The sequence below is a fragment of the Suricata suricatta genome, chromosome 3 (assembly GCF_006229205.1).
Source record: "Suricata suricatta isolate VVHF042 chromosome 3, meerkat_22Aug2017_6uvM2_HiC, whole genome shotgun sequence".
NCBI lineage: Eukaryota > Metazoa > Chordata > Mammalia > Carnivora > Herpestidae > Suricata > Suricata suricatta.
The window spans coordinates 173,748,752-173,764,537 of record NC_043702.1 but is presented as its reverse complement, the minus strand read 5'-3'; the positions used below and the strand labels follow the sequence as shown (position 1 = coordinate 173,764,537).

Sequence of the window (15,786 nt, the reverse complement as noted above, 5' to 3'; positions counted from 1 at the left end):
GAGGCTGGGTGCCCCGGGAGGGGGTGGAGCGGGGTCTCAGGTGTCACCATTCAGCGCAGTCAAACCGGCGGAAGGAGAGGCCGCCCCTCCGCCCGCAGCCACCGGGCGGGACATCAAAGGAGGGGGCAGGGCCCAGCTCCGCGCCGAGACCCCTGCGGGTCGGGTGGGGGCCCGAAACCTACGGAGGTCCCGTGGGAAGCCCCGGAGGCCGGCCGGGAGCCCCCGAGGCCCAAAACTGTAGAATAGCGGAGGCGGACGGCCTTGCCACCGACGAAGGCGTGCATGTGGCCCCGCTGCCCCTCGCGCACCGCACCCACGCCCGGCTCTGGGCCCCGCGAGGAAAAGCCCTACATCTGCTCCTAGCGCTGGCCTCTCCCTGCCAGCGTGGCCGTGGGAGGGCCAGAGGACAGCCTCACTGGGGTTCTGAACCCTTCTTCCTAGAGCCCTGGTCGGGTCACGGAGGGTGGGGGTTGGGGGCCTTGGCTGGGGAGGAGACTGGGGGAGCAGGGCCCTAGGAGAGGGGCCGGGGGCTTCACCGAAGCCTGGAGAAGTGCTGGGGCTCCGGCCTTGGTGCTGTAAGAGGGCATCTCTGGGTAATGCCTGTGGAGAAACAGAGAGGCCGGGGTGCATGTGCGCAGGAGGGATGGTTGTGGGGACGTGGAAGGCGGCCCAGCTGCCCTGTTTGAGGGAGGGGGCTGCGTGCTTCTGCCTTTAGGGGTCCTGGGCTCGGGTGGGGGGCAGCCTGGGCTTCTGCAATAAGAGGGCAGCAGCTCAGAGCTCTGGGAGGAAGGACAGACAAAAGCAGAGGGGATGGAGGGAAGGGGTGGGGGGGTAAGGGGGTGCTTGGGGCCTGGGGCCCAACTGCCTTCCTCCCCCACCCTCTGGCGCTGCTGTAGGTAAAGGGAGGGGGATTAGGTTCTGACAGTGAAATCAGGCTCCTGGCCAAAGAGATGAGAAGAGGCTTGGGGGAGGGAAGGGGGCAGGAGCCCCAGCACCCCTCCTACCCCTCCCTGCACCCAGGGCCTGCCCCTGGTCACCATGACCAGGGTCCTGTCCCCTGCTCCGGGGGACATCTTTCCTGCTGTGACCAAGCAGGGCTGGTGCAGGCCAACTCTCCCATGGCCTGGTGACTAAGGATGTTAAAACCTCACCCAAAAGATGGTCAGCAGGAGGCTGGACCTACAGGAGCGCAGAGGAGGGAGTTGGTCTGGCTGAGGGACCTGGCGAGGCTGCAAGGGGGCTCTCTTGGGGAGGGGGAGGCCTGGGCCCATACACCTCCCTTCACTTCCTCACTCCACCCCCCTCCCACCCTTGGCCAGGCCGCCAGAAGTTCCAAAGAGACAGAAGAAGTAAGACAAAGGGAAGTCGGGCCGGGAAGGGAATTTTTTCCAGATGTTGAGTGCTTGTGGTTTGGCAGCTCTGAGCCTGAGCTCCGGCCCCTGTGCCCCAACCCCGGTGGAGCGGGTGGGCACAGGGTCTGGAGCAGGGTGCTGAGCAGCTAGGCCGGAGGCCTCAGCCCCCAGCGGCCCTGTCAGCCCAGTGGGGAGCTGGCGCACAAGCGGAGGAGACTTCGGGAAGATGCAGGGGAAGGGGGTTGGGGGCACTGTGGATGGGACAAGAGGACTGGGGGATGGGAAAAGGGGCTGACGGGAGGGTGGGGGCTCCCAGGGGCCTCAAACCAGGCAGCCGGGAGGAGCTTAGCCCCCATCAGTCACTCAGTCGCAAACCACTGGCTTTAATTTCCTTCCAGGCTTCATAAGGAGCAGGAATTTCCTAGTGTCGCTGGCCTTTTCATTATGACTAAACCTGATGCAGATCTGGGGGGGGGGGCAGGGGTGTAGGGGGTGGTGCGCTCGCTTTCTAGCTTTCTAGGAGCCTTGGTCCTACCCCTGCTGGGGGCGCCTGCAGGAATCTGGAGACTCAGGGAGGGGGTGCAAAGTTGGTGAGAGAAGATGGGGCAGCCAGGCAGGATGGGGGTGGGGTGGGGAGGAAACAGGCCTGACAGTTAGGAAAGGAAAGTTCTGGGGCTTTGTTCCCACTGCAGTGTGGCTAGGAGGAAAGTGGCTAGTTTTGCAGCAGGAGTGGAGGTGGGTGCACTCCTGGCTGGGTGGGGGGGGCGTGAGCCCACGTGGATGTAGATGTGCACACTACGGGGTGAGGGGGGTCTGGGGACTTGGGAGGAGGAGCCGTCCCTACCCCCTCTCCATCGCTGCTTCCGTGAGGATGGGGCAGGAGGCACCAGCAGCCCAGCTGGGGTTGGAAAGAGTGGGAGAGCCACGGACCCCTCCCCCTCCCCCCCAGCTGGGACCGAGAAGGTTCTCTGGCCAAATTCAGCACTTGTACAAGAGCCTCTCCCTGAGCAGTGTTGTTGCATCCGCTGGGTCAGAGAATTTGTTGGCTGGGAGTCGTGTAGAAATGAAACCCAGGTGCGGCTGGACACTGGGTCTCTGCCACTCAGTGGAGGGGCAGCAGGGGGGTGGGGGGAGGGGGGGAGGTCCAAGAGTAGGATAAAGGAGCCAGGAGCCGCGGGGACAGGACAGTGGGGTCAGAGACCTGGAAAGCAGGCCACCGGCTGGCCTGCACACCAGGGAAAGTGTGGGCAGAGAATCCCGAGCGACCTGAAGAAAGCGACAGCTGAACTCAAAGGGAGAGGACGACTGTGACCTCCAGGGCAGCTGCGGCCGGCAGGGTCAGACCGGCGGGGTGCGCGGAGGGCTGTCCGCATCCGGAGAAGCCACAGCGGAGCCGGCGAGGGTCCGCACAGCGCCCAGGCAGCCAGGCGGCTCCTCTGTTGTTTTTGGCTCTGGTACCTGGTTCCCAGCTGCCAACGCTCTCCCCGGGGCTGGGCCGGGCCCGGAGCTGGGCGGGCAGAGGGAGGAGGTGGGGATGCACTGGCTGAGGACGTGTCCAGACTGAATCGTGTCCCCTGAGAGAGGCCGCCAGCTCAGCTGTCCCCTGTGGCGTGTGCGGCCGCGAAGTACCTGCAGGCCCTGAGTGCCCGAAGCTGTCACTCTGTACTTGTTCCCTGGCCCCAGGACCTTTGCTTCTCTGTCCCTCTGCCTTTGTTCCAGACTGGTGCTTCCTGCTGGCCTGGCCGAGGGCCTCTTTCCCCGCTGCCCATGCCTGCCTGCTGCGGCCGACGCCGGGCACTGGAAGCTGGTTCCCCTTACTCAGGAGTCTTCCTGCTTCTTGGAGAACCTCCAGCATTAAGTCAGGGATCCAGTGTGGCTCGCACTGTTGATGGCAACTGCCAGCATCTGAAGCTAGGCAGGCTTGGACCTGCCGCTGGCCAGCTGTGGCCCCCAGCCAGCTGTGGCCTCCGCTTCCCCTCCGGAAGGTGCCCCTCCCAGGGCAGCACCAGCACCATGACCTGCAGTTAAACTCCTCTTGGTTTTTATGAGCCAGTGACTAGGACCTAGGGCCGACCCCTCTGCCACTCCCGCCCCCCACCCTGTGCCCGGCTCAGGCCTCTTAACCCCTGGTGCCCAGGGCAGGAAGGGGAAGCCGGAGCACAGACAAGTTTGGCAGTGGGCAGACGGACTGGTTCTGAGGAGCCCGAGCCATCTCCCAGATGCCTCCTCGCCCGCTCTCTGAGGATGGGAAACAAGAAGAGCCAGCGGTCCAGGGAGGCCCTCTCCCCGCTGAGAAGTCTGCAGTTTCTGAAGGAAGAAGGAAATCAGGGCTGCAGGCAGGTGGGAGCTGTTCCTCCTTGGGCCTGTGCTGCACAGGGTGGGCACTGGGCCAGAGAAGCAGACTCTGGGACTGAAGAGGAAAGGGGCAGGGGGGGAGGGGAGAGGGGCACAGTGCCAGAGAAGAGGCTGGTGGGGGGAGTGAGGTTTGGGCTTTGAGGTCCTGGATCGGGCTAGAAAGAGGGCATTGGACTCTGTCCCGGAAAGTAGGGGCAGGACAGCAGGGGCTGACGGGTCAGCCTCAGGAGGGAGGTCAGTCAGCCTGGGGAGGACTCCTGGATGCCCCCTTTCCCTCCTCCCCACCCCAGGCAGCACACCTGCAGACTACGACACAAGCCAGTTGGGCCCCTGCCTGGCTCCAGGGAGGGGGCCAGAGCCCTGGAAGCTAGACAGTAACTCCCCAACTTCAGGATGCTTCCTGCCACAGACCAGGCCCAGACTCCCTGGAGACAGAGTCAGAGGTGCAGAGGCTTTGAGCAGAGTGGGGGAGGGCCCCAGAAGCCCAGCTCCCCTGTCCCTACCCCCACATTCCCATCTTAAGTGGGTAGGGAATTAAAGGACACAGAGTTCAGCGTCTGGCCCCTTAGCAGGCCAGGGCCTTGTCCTTCCAGTGACCCCCCCATCCCTGCCCCTCCTTACAGTCTGCCGGAGAGAGGGGCAGTGGGGGAGGCCCAGACAGCCTGAGCCCTAATGGCTTTCCCTGGGCAGCATGAACAAAATGGGAAAAAGATGTGCGAGGTGGGCAGCTCCTATTTCCTTTCTCCTGCGGGCGCCAGCTCTGGAAAATGTTAGCTGTCAAAGAGAGAGAGACTGAACAGTCTCCAGCGTCCCCCTGCCCTACACTCCCTACACTGCCCCAGCCAGCACGGGGGGGCCCCAGCCCCCCTAGGCAAGCGCCTGTGAACTTCAGATAGTCAGGCTGCCCGGACAAAGCCCCTCCTCCCCAGCCTGCATCTCCTCCACCAAGCCAGGGAAGACATCCAAGGGGGAGATTTGGCACTTGGGGATTCGCAGGGACACGTCCCTGGGCATCCCTGGGCGATCAAAGGAGACAGCAGGCGTCTCCTGGATCCCACAGTCTCACACCTCCTAAACCCCCAGCAAGTTTCCAGGGGATCTGGGTTCCCGCTGAGCTGAGCTGAGCTGGCAGTAGCTGGCGCAGAGAGGGGGCCGTCCTGGGTCCAGGACACTCGTGGGGTGTGCCTTTCTTGCTGCATGTGGGTGCTGTGGTCTCTGCGGACCAAATCCCGTCCTCCGAGCCCCCAGACCTACGGCGCTAGGCCCCCAGGAGCCCCAGGGGGACTGGGACGCAGCCTCTGTCTTGGAGCAGACAGTGTGCGTGGAGGGAGGGTCCCAGCTAGGAGGAAGCTGCCAGAACACTCAGCCCTTTCTCCAAAGGGCCCCCCTTTGCCCCTGCCGTGGCCCCACCCTCCTGTCCTTCAGGAAAGCTTCCCGGATCCTAGCCCAGCCCAGAGCCCCCGCCCGGCCTCAAGCTGCTGGGCTGGATTATCTGCCTCTGCCTCCCGCGGGTCCTGGGTGTGGGCTCTGTCTCCCTCCCCGACTCCCAGGCCGGGGCAGTCAGCCTTCGGCCTCCTTTGGTTATGGTTGGATCCTTCTCATGGAATCTTTCCAAAGAAGCGACCTAACAGGATTCCACAGGGTGGAAGGGAAAGAAGAGACCGACCCTTCCGCTGCGGAAGCTGTCCTGACCCAGGGATGCCAGGCACACTGGGTTCCTGGCGCTGCCTGGAGCTGTGACACCAGGCCAGGCCGAGACGAGTGGCCAGGGGCCCTGCACCGTGACAGCGCTCCACATGCTGCCTCAAATCTAGCTGGTCGCAAAGTTGTGCTCTTTTCTTATGAGAGAGAAAGAGAGAGTCAGCACAAGTGTGGGAGGGGCAGAGAGAGGGAGACACAGAGTCCAAAGCAGGCTCCAGGCTCCGAGCTGTCAGCACAGAGCCTGACGCGGGGCTCGAACCCACATACTGTGAGATCGCAACCTGAGCTGAAGTCGGACACTTAACCGACTGAGCCACCCAGGCGCCCCTCCATAGCTTTGCTCATACACTGCAGAATGGAACTTGCTTGAGTCTGGAAGAGAGTTTTCCAAACTCTTGCCCCCGCCCCCAAATCCCATGTGTTCTATGTAACCTTTCAAAGAAAGCGCAGGGCTGGCGGTGCCCTGAAATGAGGCTAGAAACCGCACAGAGCCAAGCCAGCCAACCTGCAGGGCAGCCCAGCCAGGCGGGGCGGGCAGCGGAGGGACGGGAGCCGAGCAGGGGTGAGGCAGCCAGGGGCTTGGGCGGCGAGGGCTTGGGGGAAGCCCAGCATCGCTGCCTGGAGGAGTCCCGCTGTCTGACCGTGTGCCCAGGGCCTGCAGCCAGTCCCTGCCCCCGGGGCTGCGCGCGGGCCTGACCTCCGAGGCGGGCCGGGGCTCACAAGCGCCCCGACGGGGGTTCAAAGTGTTGGCCTTGATTTAAACATTGGTTCGGGGTGGTGCTGGGTCAGTCGGAGGCGGATGTGACTCTTGATCTGGGGTTGTGGGTTCAAGCGCCATGCTGGGTGTAGGGGTTACAAGAAAGAAAGGAGATAAACGTCTGTCCAGGACCAGCCAGAGGGAACATCATGTGTCTGTGCATCTGCCCTGAACTAGGGCGCCCGGGGCTCCTGTCTTCGGCCTCGAAGGACCAAGAGCCTTCATGGTTCTCTGTCCCCACTCTCTCCCCTCCCAGCAGCCGGACAGGAGGGGGTCCCTGAGTCAGCTCCAGCTGCTGCTTGGCTGGCTCCCTGTTGGCGAAGATGGAAAAATGGCCTCAGGCTCGTACTTCCTGCCCCCACCTCCCCCTGCTCTGACCTGCCTGGACCACTTCCCCTCCTGGGCTCACTCTGCTCCTGAATACACCACCTGTACCCCTGCCTCAGGGCCCTGACACCTCTCACTCTCTCTGGAATGTTCTTTCCCAGATATTTATAGGACTGTCCCCCTCACTGTTTTCAGGTCTCTCCGCTCAAACGTCCTGTCCTCAGACCCGTCGTCACTCAACAGCCCGTTACAGTCTCGTGTGCATAGCCATCCGCCTGCGTCCTTACTGTCCCTCGCATCCTCATCAGCCCTGGCCTACAACAGAGCCCAGAGAGTCCCCCGAACAAATGAATGAAAGGGAAGCCAAATGACTTGAGCCAAAAGCAGTGACCACTGAGGCTGAAAGAAAGAACTGATTGTGTCTTTCATTAGTACTCCTATTCTTTTTTTTTTTTAACTTTATTTATTTGGAGAGAGAGAGAGAGAACGCGCACACACACAAGTTGGGGAGAAGGAGAGAGAGAGAGAGAGAGGGAATCCCAAGCAGGCTCCGAACTGTCAGCGCAGAGCCTGACATGGGGCTTGACCTGAGCTGAAATCAACAGTTGGATACTCAGCTCACTGAGCCACCCAGGAACCCAGTACGCTTGTCGATTTGATCCTTTACTTAACTGTCCTTGATCCGTGCATGAAAGAAGTGCTCTGACAAAAAGCAGGTCTGGAAATGAGCGAGGCCCAGCCCTGGCCAGGAGAGCTCAGGACTCCCCAGGCTTCCTTCCCAGTTATGCCTAGGAATGCCATGTGCTTGTGGGCGCCTGGGGCGCTCAGCTGGTCAAGCGTGGCTCTTGATTGCGGCTCAGGTCGTGATCTCCCGGTTCGTGAGTTGGAGCCCCACGTGGGTTCTGGGCAGACAGGAGCCTGCTTGGGATTCTCTCCCTCCCTTGCTACTCCTCCCTGTCTCTGTCTTTCTCTCTCTCAAAATAAATAAATAGATAAACTTAAAAAAAGAAATACTTATTCCTCTGTCTGCCGGGGTCACTGAGGATCTAACTCAGGCTCCGCCCTTCCTGGGTCTCCGAGCCTGCAGCTGGCCACCGACTCACATCCAAGAGCTTAGCCTCCCGGGGCCGCAGCTCCGTGGGCCCCAGGACACCCCAGCCTCCGTCTGCAGCCCGAGCGGCCCTGGCCACGTGAACCCTCCACTTCCACGTGCGGGCTGCCAGCGAGCGAGTGCCAGTGCGACCTCAGGCTCCAACCTCACCCAGGACCTCTGGCCTCCCTCGTGTCCTCCGTCAGCTCATTCTCTGTTTCCACGGCTGCGCCAAACCTCTGTCCCCTGGCTTGTGGCCCATGCTCAGCAGACGGCTCTGCTGGGACTTCCTGAGCCATGCAGGCTGCCAGGCGCTGCCCAGCCGCGCCACCCATGCCTCTTTCTCGTGGTCCCAGTAGACAAGGTGCCTCTATTCCTGACCGATCCTCCCGACCCTCATCTCTCCCCGCCCCCACTGCAGACATTGCTCAGACGAAAGGCACCAAACTCCACACCACAGACCCTTTCTGTGGCTCTCCTCTTACTGGCCCTCTTGGTGGGGTCTATCCCCTCCCTCGCGAGAGCCCCCTGGGCCGCCCCTGGCCCATCTGATAGCCTCCCTTACCCTTCCTCTGGGGATTGTAGGGACAGCACCCCCTAAGCCTCTGGTCTTGACCTTGTGCTCTCTCTCCTTTATACACCTTTCTATATGACGCCCTCACCCCCATCCAAGGGTCCCCCCACCCCCCGCTGTCTCTAAGCTCTAAGCCACCAGCCCAGCTCTGTTCCCCCGCTGAGCTGCAGTCTGGGACCTTCAGGCAGCTCTAAGTCGACCCTGTCCACACCCAAGTCGGCTTCCTCAGGACCACCTTTCTTTTTTTTTTATTTAAAAATTTTTGTTTTAATGTTTTTTATTTTTGAGAGACAGAGAGAGACAGTGTAAGCAGGGGACGGTCAGAGAGAGGGAGACACAGAATCCGAAGCAGCTCCAGGCTCTGAGCTGTCAGCACAGAGCCTGACACGGGGCTCGAACCCACGAACTGGGAGATCATGACCTGAGCCAAAGCCAGACGCTTACCCGACTGGGCCCCCCAGGCACCCCAGGACCCCACCCTTCTGCAGCTCCATCCTGACGACCCACAGCACCGCCGGCTACCCCCGCGGCTCAGAAACTGCAGGGCCGTCTTTACTCTTCTTGCCCTGCGCTCCGGGTCTGGCTGATCCTGCCTCCACAGTGAGGCTCAGACACATGCCCCTGCTGCACGGGTTCAGGGCTCCGTCCTGCTCAGCCCAACTCCTCCAGTAGAACTCCTCTCCTGGCCCTTCTCCAACGCCGCTCGCCTCTGGCTGCCAGCATCGTCTTCCTACATGGCTCGCAGCTTTAAACCCTGCTTGCCGCTGAAATGGGTTTACTGGGTTCTCTTTTCCAGACAGTAAGCCACGAGGGGACAAAGACCACGCCATGTCACCCGGCACACAGCGGAAGGATCCCAAGTCGCATCGGATGCCACCTGGGCAGGTGAGGGGCAGCAGTTAGGAGCAGGTCCAAGCGCCAGCGCCGCCAACCCCCAGCCTCTGGCCTGCGTGAGATTTATCTTCTGTCAACCTAGGTTTCCAGAACCGCTGTGCTCCGGCCCAGAGAGCGGCACCACGTACCTGAAGGACTCAGCACAGCGCTGGACACAGGGACCCGCTCAAAGGCCAGGGGCGGTTGTGATTATTGACAGGACCCATTGGTTAAACCTCAAGGGTAGAAAAGAACCCCAGGATCTTAACGCTGGAGTCCTTAAACCGCAGGGAGGAAACCGACGGCCACAGACCTACGTGGTGAAGTCCAACTAGAAGCATGCTCTCAGTACAGGGTAACGTGCTCTGCTCTACGGGCTGGAGGGCTTGCTCTGCTTCCCGGGGTAGATGAAAGTGCTCTGCAGGCCATCCACGCCCCGTAGACAGAAGACACTCCTGCAGTGTAGACAGAAGACACACTGTAGTCAGAAGACACTTGCAGGCACACCTGCTACCTGGACTCCGGGCGAACGTACCTCGGGGCAAGTTCATAATTACAGTCCTGTTGTCAGGCGTAATCATGTTAAACCAGGATCCGAGCGACTCCATGCAGCCGCTCCAGCGATCAGTGCAGGGAGGGCAGCGCGATCCCGACATCTCAGCCGATGCCCCCCTCCCCCTACTGAGAATTGCTTTGGCACATGAAGGGTCAGGGCCTCAGGATGACGTTTGGGAGCGTACGTTTCTCACGCGCCACTGCCCCTTCCTGATGTCGCCTGCGGGGGGGGGGGGTCTCTGAATCAGAACACCTCCTTCCTCTGTGAAATCAGGCAAACTCTAGCTGATTGGGATTCAGGCGGCAGTCTGCGAGGCGCTGGCCACCCTCTTGGAGGAAGCCAGGCCCCTGGGGACAGAGAGGCAGAGAACAGGGCGAGCTGGGCTCTACTCAGGAAGTGACGCGAGAAAACAGTGAGGGACGGCTACAAGGTCCTGTGGTCCCCAGGTTCTTCCTGGTGAGCGTAAGGAAGACGGAGCTCTTTCCAGTGTTGGACCGAGACCAGGTGCCCTTCAGGACACAGGGGTGGGGCGAGTGTCACAGTCAGCTGCTGGCCCCGACGCACACAAGGCCAAGTCTGCTGCAGCCAGCATGGGCCCTAAAACCTGAACTCAACCGAGACTCTTCGTGATCTCCTGCGTTACTGATTACGACTTAACGGAGACTTGCTTCCGGCGCCTTCCCAGGTTTGGGTGTGGCCTTCCCAGATCACTCCCACCTGGAGGGCGCCTGGGACTCGCTGTGGACATTCCTCACATCGGGTCCGGCCGAACCGACTGGCTCTGAGCTCAGGAGCTGCCTGTCCGAGCGGACCCCGCGGCACAGGTCGGCCTGGCCGCAAGAAGTTCCCCTCCACCGGCGGCCATGACCCTAGCTCTGCCCTGGAGCCAAACAAGCAACTCAGGAGGGCGCAAGCCCCAGTGTGGACGCGGGCGCGGGGCCGTGCACACAGCGATCCCAGATACCAGGTCAGACCTGTGACTCACCTTCCCAGGAGGAGGGCGTGTGCTGCCAAGAAAAGCTGGCAGGCCCGACCAGGCTGGCGTCACCCAGCACCCCCACCCCTGCTCCGTCCCTCCCACTCGCCCACCCTGAATCACCCTGCCGGTCACACACCCATGTGTGAGGGTGTCTGCCTGGCCCGAAGCACATTTCAGGTGCGCTCGACTCCTGGTAGGGGCGAGGACCAGGCACCGGAGCAACGGGCCACACAGAGGGCTTAGTGGGCGCTCCCGAGGACTTCTAGCGGAAAAGGGCCCGGTTAGTGTCATCCGGGGGTCCTGGGCCCCTCCCCGAATTACAGCCTATGAGACCTTCTCACCAAGCTGTTTTTCAAGAAGGCCCCACGCTGGGCGTGATCTCAAGTGCTGCGTGTTCTTCCGACTTGAGTCAGCCCGGCGCCCCCTGCTGGTGACAAAGCTGTTTACTATAAAGTCAGAAAGAAAACAGCACACAATTGTTTTTCCGTTATAAAACTTTATCAAGGGAATCCATTTGAGTCCTTAAAGGTTTGCTTTAGTGAAGTAAGAGACTAAAAACCACGAAAAAAAGTTCTTTTTTAACCTACCCAGTGGGATCTAAATTAAATAAATCCTCAATTACTTTAGGAGAGACGCTGTGTTCCTAAGTCAGGAAGGTTGGCCTCCACGTCCCGCCCTCGTGCCCGAGAACTGAGCCTCTCGGGGGGATGGCTCCCCTAAGCACCGGCGCTGGGCCGGCGCAGTCGGAGCCAGAGCAGAGGCTGTGATCACCCAGCCAGCGTCCCGAGCGCACAAGGGGGCGCTGCCATTCACGTGAGAACGAAAGGCGGAACAGGAAAGGCATAGCTCGGGGCGCGGCCACCCGCGTGATGGGGCGGTTTGGGAAACGCCACTTCCCAGGGCACCCTGCCCCTCGAAAAGTCAAAAGGCCCGCCTGGGAGCCAGCACCCTGGGACCCGCGGGCAGCACCACTTAAGAGGTAAACAGGACGGGCTGATCCTGACAGAGACCTTCCGGATTCTTAACGAGACACCACACGACACCAGAGATGAAATTCCAGTGACTCTTAGTGGGGGTGGAGCCTCCCTCTGGCGGCCGGGGCAGTGTGCGGGCCGCTGCCCGCTCCTCGGGGTCTCGGCGCTGCTCCCCGCCTCTCCTCACCGCTGCCGCTAGTCCTTTGGGGGATTCTGGGCCAGGTGCTCTTCCCACTCGACTTGAACCAACTTGTACAGCTCCATGGTAGCCTGAGCGTCTTCCACGGAGGAGTGTCCGCTCTTCCCGACCTGAGCGCAGGAGGAAGAGAAGAGCGTGAAGCCACAGGGACCACGGCTTTGCCTCCCACCTGGCTCGGCGCGGCCCCCGGGGCGCAGAGTCCGCGGGCTACGCAGGCAGCACTCCAGCAGGGTCGAGTCCCGACCTATCTCAGAGGCTCGACTCCTACGCTACCGGCTCAGCCCTTCGCGTGGACGCCAGGGGCCGTGCTGGTCTACGCCCCTCCAACACGACACACCGGGTCACCGCCAGGCCTCCCAGGCCCTAATCAGTCTCTACGTGTCGTGTGGCCCCCCTCCTCTGAGTGCAGATGTGTCGGCCACGCAGCACCCACTCTGCGGACTTCTGGACACCCTCTGTGACACTCTGGGAAAGATGTAGTCACTGCAGGGCTCACTGGTCCAAAGCTCTTCCCATCAGAGCAGCTCGCCCGCGTCTCCCGACAGCCAGAGCAATTCTGGGGCCCGAGCCTGGGGCAAGGCCGCAAGGAGGGCGCCTCCAGCGTCCACGCCGGGGGCTTGGCTGCATCTGGGGAGACACTACCTGGATGTCCCGGTTCAGGAGCTTCTTGGTGAGACACTTCAGGGACACGGTGGCGTTCTCCGGGCACTCGGCCTTCCGGTTGAGGGGCGGGATGTGCGAGGTGTCGCGGGTGAGGGACTTGGGATGGAAGTACTGAAGGGCTTTGAAGTCGTTGTGCACCGCGTGCCCCACCACCACCTTCCCTGCGAGGATCTTCAGGATCTGAAACAGGAGCAGAGGCAGCGGTGGCGAGGGGGCAGCCGAGGCGGAGCCCCCCACTCTTGGAGCCAGGCATGGCTGTGGGTCCTGGCCCCGTCACCAGGCGCCCGCCTGGCTCATCCTGGAAATACCCTCTCCCACAGGCTTCTGCCACCTGAGCCCAGCTCCGCTTCCAGAGGTGAAGGCAGCTATGGCCCATGACCTTGACATAACCCAGCATGCTCTTACATCCCCGACGCTCCTGATCTCATGAACTTCCGCCCCAGCCACACACACATTGCCTCAGTCCCAAATCACACGCCTGACATGTTCACGTAACTATCCAGGTCGGTCCTGGCTCACTACGTGAGGACCTTGAGCCGCTATCAGATGCCGGCCTGAGACACAAGGCCTGGACAAATAGGGTCAAAGATGGGCTCTAGGGAGGTAACAGACCCCCAAATTGTACACAGTTATGTACAGGGGGTGGTTTTTTTGCAGGGGGCGGGGAGGTCTATGGTCTCCATCGGGCTCTGGAAGGGCCTACGAGCTATAAACGCTTCAGAATCTCTTGCAGACTAAGCCTGCCTGTGCCGCCCCAACACAAGGCCAGCCCCCTGCCTTCAGCTCTTCCCACTCGCCCACCAGCTGCCTCCGGAACCACCTTCTTGGGAGTCTCGGAAGCAAACATTGTAGGACCTTAAAGCCTGAGAACAAACTACCAGCGAAGACAACCAAAGAACACGCCGCAAGCTCTGAAAGCCATTCCCCACTCGGGTTCTGAGCGGGTCAGGAACGAGAGGGACAGGGCCAAGACGGGGGGGCGCACAGCCAGCAGGAAGTGGCCGACCCCTGCGAATGGGGCTCCAGGCCCGGCCTGGGCCCTGGGCGAACGCTTTAGGACGGGAGTCGGATTGGCCTGGCAGGTGCGGGCCCCTAACCCACCTGCACGTTCCCGGTCCGCCGGCACCTTTGCTGCACGTTGCTGGCCCCGCCCTCAGGAAGGCCGCCCCACCTCTCCCACGCGGGGCTCAGCGGTGCCCTGGCGCACAGGCTCTTCAACTCTCCCGCTCAGGTTCTTTGTAAACCCAGCCCCCTCACCTCTGCTGAACCTCCCCCCACTGACCGCAGGCGCAGGAAAAACCTAGTGGAGCAGAGTATGTCTGGAGAGCAAAGAAAAGGGGGTTGAAGAGACAGAGAAGCAGGCCAAGAGCGCCCCCTGGAGGCCTCCCAGGACCAGCAGGCTTCCCCTCCTAACCTTCCCTCTCTGGACCTTTTGTGATGCTCCCAGAGTCCGGGGCGGTTTGCTCAGCCAGCAAGGTGAGAACCGTGACAAGCCAGCCCCGTGCTGTTTAACGCATCTGTCACTCAGCTGCACGTGACCCAGGCAAATCACTACCCGCCCCCCCAGACTTGCCAGGAAGCCCTCGCCACTCTGCCCGAGATAGAGCCTCTCCCCTCTCCTCCACGCCCGCTGCTCTGTCCCTCAGGGTGGTGCTCTGCACGGATTCCCAGTTCCCCAGATGATTCAACTGAAGGGCGAACATCAGCCTCAGCCAATCAAGTTCCCTTGGCCTGCGAGGGGTAGCTTTCTGGACTCCCACCGCTCAGCCCCAGCGGGAAGCCCTCTTCCCTCCTCCACATCCTTTGGCGCCAAAAATGTAACGGACCTCAGCCCACCCGCCTCGCTGCCTCCATCGGACCCCGAGCCCTCACCTGGCTCCGAGCGACCTTGAACGGCGTGGCGTTCACCATGTGCTGCTTCCGGATGCCACTCCACCGGGTCCGGTAGTCCACGATGTGGCAGGGGGGGAGGATGTACTCGTCATAAAGCACATCTCCATGGTAGTTGACGATGCTACATCGAGCCAAGGAACTGACGTGCCCCTTGGGTCCTGTGCCTACCATCTCGCAGTCAATTGCCACCATTTTCCCTGGCGTCTTCTGGGATGCTCCGGAGCATTTCCTCTCTAGAGGAGGCTGGCCGGAGTTCTGTGGGGCATTTTTCTGAGCGGGGTTCTTTGGGGGGCCCTTCTTCTGGGGGTGAGCCGGGCGGCTCCTCGTCTTTGGAAGAGCACTCTGGAACTCCCCCAGCAAATCTACTTTAGCCACCACAGACGCAGCCTTCTGCGAAGGGGCAGGGGTCAGCCAAGGCACCGCAGCTTTCCGGCCCAGGGACTGCTCTGGTCCAATGCTGGAGGCGGCATTCTTCTTCTTCTTCTTCTTCTTCGGAAGGGGAGACACCTTCCATGTGCCATCCGCCCTAGGGGTTTCCCCTTTCTTCGGAGGTTCTGAGTTCAACTTTGGCACCTTGCTAGGGTGCTGGTTCTTCTTATTCAGAAAGCCTCTCCGTTCCAAGAGACGCCTCTTCTTGACAAATTTCCGGTGTTTGGCATTCCCCTCTAATGCCTTTTTGGGGTGAGGTTCACCAAAATCCAAATTGAGAAGTAAGGTGGACATGAGGACCGTGGATGGCGGGAAGGCCGTTGGGAAGAGTGGCTTACTGATGACAGGAAGACAGAGGACTCATCCTCTGCTGAAGCCCGCGGGCGGACACCCGGGGGTTAGTAGCACGCCCTGGGGAAGAGAGTAATCCTGACAACGGAGCCTAGAGGCCCGGTTAACAGTAACACCCATCTCCGGAGGACTTAAGGTCGGAAAGACATCCGAGCGACCGCCCAGAAAGGGAACGAATCTGTAAAGTGAAATGATGTTAGGGTCACGTTCTGCGCCAGGAAACTTGGGGTCTAGCGCGGCCCCACCATTCCCCAGATGTAGGGTCTTGAGAAGATCCCTTCCCCTTCCTAGAGCTCAGTCTCATTCGCACCCGGAGGGGGCTGTAGGGCCAACCAGCTCGAACTGTGCGCCCGGGAAGCCAGAAGAGCTGAGCTGTACCATCTGCCCGCGAGGGTCTCTGGATTACCCAGGCACCCCCCGCGCGGCTCCAGCCGGTGGGGGGGACCCTCCACACACGTCTCACGCCTGTCCTTCTCCCGACAAAGGCCCTCTGACAACACATACCCGCTGGGTGAACCGAGGCTTGGGGCCGCCTACGCCGGTGAGCACGCCGGGGGTCCCCGCCACCGAGAACGACCCCCCCTGCACCCACACCTACCTTTCCGCGGGGTCCGCTACAAACGGAAGCGCCCGGAACCGGAGGCGGAAGTCGGCGCGCGGCGGCGAGGCCCGGGCCTGCAGGCGCGCGGGTTGGGCCGCGCCCGGGAGCCCGC

General features: G+C 61.5%; 1 protein-coding gene across 2 annotated transcripts; it reads right to left on the bottom strand.

Annotated features, from left to right (window-relative positions):
- Positions 1-11,043: 11,043 nt before the first annotated feature.
- On the bottom strand, positions 11,044-15,780 carry ISG20L2 (interferon stimulated exonuclease gene 20 like 2). 2 transcript variants are annotated; one of them, XM_029935962.1, is made up of 4 exons: positions 15,672-15,780; positions 14,273-15,251; positions 12,380-12,580; positions 11,044-11,847 (listed from the first exon to the last, which is right to left on the bottom strand). In XM_029935962.1, the coding sequence occupies exons 2-4, from the start codon at positions 15,014-15,016 to the stop codon at positions 11,734-11,736; spliced, it is 1,059 nt and encodes a 352-aa protein (XP_029791822.1). In that variant the 5' UTR covers positions 15,017-15,251; positions 15,672-15,780; the 3' UTR covers positions 11,044-11,733. The 2 variants fall into 2 exon arrangements, with proteins under 2 accessions (XP_029791822.1, XP_029791823.1); XM_029935963.1 differs by having other exon boundaries at positions 14,273-15,133.
- Positions 15,781-15,786: the final 6 nt, after the last annotated feature.

What these genes read in the sequence shown, in the direction of transcription:
- ISG20L2 (XM_029935962.1), bottom strand. Translation starts at nt 15,016, where the DNA reads ATGTCCACCTTACTTCTCAATTTGGATTTTGGTGAACCTCACCCCAAA. An exon ending in TCAAGGTCGCTCGGAGCCAG is followed by an intron (nt 12,581 to 14,272) that starts GTGAGGGCTCGG and finishes CTCCTGTTTCAG; the next exon opens with ATCCTGAAGATCCTCGCAGG. An exon ending in TCCTGAACCGGGACATCCAG is followed by an intron (nt 11,848 to 12,379) that starts GTAGTGTCTCCC and finishes TCCTGCGCTCAG; the next exon opens with GTCGGGAAGAGCGGACACTC.